A 4,085-nucleotide genomic window follows, 5' to 3' on the forward strand; every position below is an offset into this window, starting at 1 on the left:
TCGGAAGAGAATAAGTTCATACCTTAACGGAGATGGTGGGGCTGAGAGAGTGATCATCGGCAACGACAACGTAGTCGCCCAAAACGACAACGTTGTTCTGGATTTCCTCGGAGACGCACTTGGTACCGGAAGGAGGTACGGTTAGCCAAATGGCTTCGCCTGCTGCAGCCATTGAGAGGATCACCAGAATGATGGCAACCGCGCTCTTCATCATCATCTTCATTACTCTCTCTCTGTCTTAAAGTCAGACGCTTTCTCTCTCTATAAATGATGTTTGTTTTGTGCCGAAATTTTAATGAGATTATTGATTTATAAGACTAAAAGAGAGAGAGAGAGAGAGAGAGAGAGAGAGAGAGAGAGAGAGAAGGAAATCTTTCTGTAAACGGAGAGGGACTCGCTTACCTGCACACCACCCCAGATCTGTGTTGTATTTTTCTCTGACACCTTGCTCCCATTGTAGGCTTTTTTTTTTTTTTTGATGTTTGTTTTGTGCCGAAATTTTAATGAGATTATTTATTTATAAGACTAAAAGAGAGAGAGAAGGAAATCTTTCTGTAAACGGAGAGGGACTCGCTTACCTGCACACCACCCCAGATCTGTGTTGTATTTTTCTCTGACACCTTGCTCCCATTGTAGGCTTTTTTTTTTTTTTAACCTCAAACTTTATGTTATTTTCGTTATTATCTTTTAAGACTCGTTTATTTTTCTAACTTAAATTTTTAATTTTAAATTTTTACAGTAAAAAATTTTTAAAAAATATCATATGTAATTTTTTTTTACAGTAAAAAATTTTTAAAAAATGTCGCATATCAGCTCGAATTAAAAATTTGAATTCGCGAAGTGAATTATACCTTAAATTTTATGCTCTGTTTATTTCGAGTGTTCTGACCTAGTTCTGAATTATAATTTTTAATTTGTTACATTATTTTTTCTCATAAAAAATTTAAATTTTAAAAATTAAAATTCTAAACTCATAAACCAAATGTCACCTTAATGTATGTTTAGTATATAGATTCTATCACAGTATAAATTTATAGTTTTAATTTTACTATAGTATTTTTCTCTTAGACAAATTTAAATTTTAAAAATCATAATCAAGAATCTTCATTTAAATTCTTTTTTTGAACTCATATACTAAACAAGTCTTTAAAAACTCTTGCTTCACCCCTCAAACTTTAAATCTAAAATAATTATATCTATATCTACTAAATTCATTAATATTCCTACCAATTCATAACTTGTATTTATTACAATTTTATCCTATATTGAAATTACATTAAAACCCACCAACATACCCCACACTAACTATAAATGAAAATAGTATTTTTTAAAAAATAAATAAAAGAGCGTACAGACATTCAATCAAATTTAGAAAGTATTTTTTAAATAAATAAAAAAACTTGCCCCACATCTCTAGTTAAAAGCTAATTACAACTCTATATACCCTTTCATTTTTTATAAGACTAATCAGTAATATGATTGTGTTGCGGTTTTGTTCAACTTAACTTATTATTTTTGAGTCGTTTTGCTTTCATTTTTTTTTCTTTTTCAATTGTTTATTTTGCCTTTTTCTTTAGTTGCTTGTGCCATTTGTTTTACTTTTTTAATAATAACTTAAAATAAAATGATGGGCGTGAGGAGAAAAATAAAGTGGTCAAAAATAAATATTTATTAAATAGTTAGTGTTAATCTTGAAATAATAATGGTGTGTGGTAAATAAATTTCATCATTCGAAAATTAAGAGGGTGCATAATTAGAATGGGATAGAAAATAAAAATGAGGATATAAATAGAACTACTATTGATAAATAAAGGTAAAGAGAATTGCATTAATGTGAAAAAATAAAATATAACATTAATAGTTGAAACGAATTATATTATTTTATAAATCAAAACAAGATTAAAATTAAGAGGGGTATGAATGAGTTAAATTAAGTATTATGAAAATTAAATCTATAAAAGGATAAAATTTTCAAATCCTTATTAAAATAGTATTAATTAGTGTTGACTTCTGTAAAACTTTAGGGTGTAAATATAACTACTCTTAAATCTATTATATTTAACTTCTTCCGGTAAAATTTCTATTAAAAACAAACGGAAAAAATGGATAGTATATCACGTAGTATTCCCAATAGAATTGAATAAAAAACCCAAATACTCATTTCATAAGTAAGTCACTTAGAGTATTAAGGGAACTTATAGATGACAATATAATTAGAGAGATTTGATAAAATTATTACCTAGTGAAAGTCTATATCACATAGTATTTGGTTATATCAATAAACAAAGCTTATTTGTATGATTTACTTATTCTAAATGTATCTTTTTAATCATATAGTGCGGCTTGGGTTTTTGATGGTGACATAAACTAAATTTAATAATAATATTTAACTAATTAAAAATTAATCAAATTTAATATCTATTATCGAGCTCGGATCATGTCAGTTCATAGGGTCCCATACTAGTGGCGTGATTTTATGCAACACTAAAATACTTATTTTAATTGTAAACATAAATATTATGCAGATATTATTATGTTCATCGTTAAAATACATAATGACGTTGTGTGTTGAAAAGTACTTATTCTAATGGTTAAAATAAATATTAATCATTTTAATTATAGTATATCTAAGTCGATCATTAAAAATATCGCACCGGATTGTAGAAACACCACACGTTAAATTATCCTAGAGGAGTGCGCAATATATCCAGTCTGTCACATCCTAAAAATGGGAATGCAACTAATTAAAATCAAATCTAGAATAACACAAATTATGTGAAATTAAGTTTCATAAATATGTAGAGTGTATCATTAAATTTTGATTTGGCATAGTAGCTGTCACACCCCGAAGAATTAAATGAGATTAATTGAGGTAATTAAGATTTATTAGTGTGTCTAATCTGGATTAATTAATTGATTATTGATTAATAAATGTTTCTAACGTGTTAATTTAAATAATTCCAAGGTATTTAAATATTCTCAGTATTTACATTTTTACCCAGAAGTATGTATGGGCACATTTCTTGACTGTCTTTTTAATTTTGTGATACTGTCCATTTCCTTTTTCTTTTTCACTTTTCTTTTCTTTTCCTTCCTTTCCTTTTTCCCGTGCGTCCCTTTCTCTCTCTCCCTCTCTCTCTTTCGTTTTCACTCTCTCTCTCACTCTCACTCTCCTTCACTCTCTCATTCTCTCTCCCGTTTTTGTCTCAAACCAACCGGATTTTGAACTAAGTAAGGATTTTAAAAAGTTTTCAACGCCAAGAGAAGGATTCGAGGTAAGATTTCTGAAAAACTTCTATTGAATCTCAGATTTTCGGATTTAAAAACTTATTTTTGGTTCAAAATGGATTTTGAGTAAAACTATAGTAGAAATTGGAGATCTCGGGTTCTTTGGACTTGATTCAGTACCTAGAACCCGGATCTAGTGGTTGTCCCTTGTGATATTTTGATTTAGGACTGGATTTATAGGTTTCAAACTGATTTTGTGAGTTTTCTCACACTGGTGTTCTTCACCGGTCGACCGCACTGTATTGGCCTCACCGGTCGACCTGTTCGGTCGACCAGATTGCACACCACCGGTCGACCGGTGGTGTTGCACTGCTTTGTCGCCGGTCGACTGGTGTACACGGGGTTTGACCCCGTTTGACCTGAAAATGCTGTTTTGACCTCAGTTTTCGAGGATGACCTAAATTAGCTTCATTTGGGGACCTAGAATAAATGGATTAACATCTTTAATCCATGTTTTGAGATTTAAAACCATTGGAATGATGATTTGAAACATGAATTCGTTTATGAAACTTGAAAATTGATTAAGGCACACTAATAGGAAATCAAATGGTACGATTGAGATTGAATTGCTTTAGGAATGTGAATTGGATCCTAAAGCATGGTTTTGTATCAGTGCTAGCTGAGTACTCAGATTGAGAGGCTTGAGGAAGCGAAAGCTGGAATAGAGTAACGCTAGCCAGGTTTGGTACTTGCGAGGTAGGATTTCTTACCCTTTCCTTTGTGAGCCTATTTTCAAAAGGATTTTGGCCTTGCAAATGTTTTAAAGAAAAGGGGCTTGTTTGCGAAAGAAAAATGTT

At 30.7% G+C, this 4,085-nt stretch overlaps 1 protein-coding gene across 1 annotated transcript in view; it reads right to left on the minus strand.

Moving 5' to 3' along the window:
* Nucleotides 1-264, minus strand: part of LOC21406947 (transmembrane emp24 domain-containing protein p24delta3) — a 3,979-nt gene extending 3,715 nt beyond the window's left edge. Inside the window, exon 1 of the mRNA XM_010105595.2 lies at nucleotides 23-264. Within this exon, the coding sequence (XP_010103897.1) occupies nucleotides 23-223 (201 nt within the window). The 5' untranslated portion in view covers nucleotides 224-264. The remainder of the gene's footprint in view (nucleotides 1-22) is intronic.
* Nucleotides 265-4,085: the final 3,821 nt, after the last annotated feature.

Source organism: Morus notabilis, unplaced genomic scaffold (genome assembly GCF_000414095.1).
Source record: "Morus notabilis unplaced genomic scaffold, ASM41409v2 Scaffold165, whole genome shotgun sequence".
Lineage (NCBI taxonomy): Eukaryota > Viridiplantae > Streptophyta > Magnoliopsida > Rosales > Moraceae > Morus > Morus notabilis.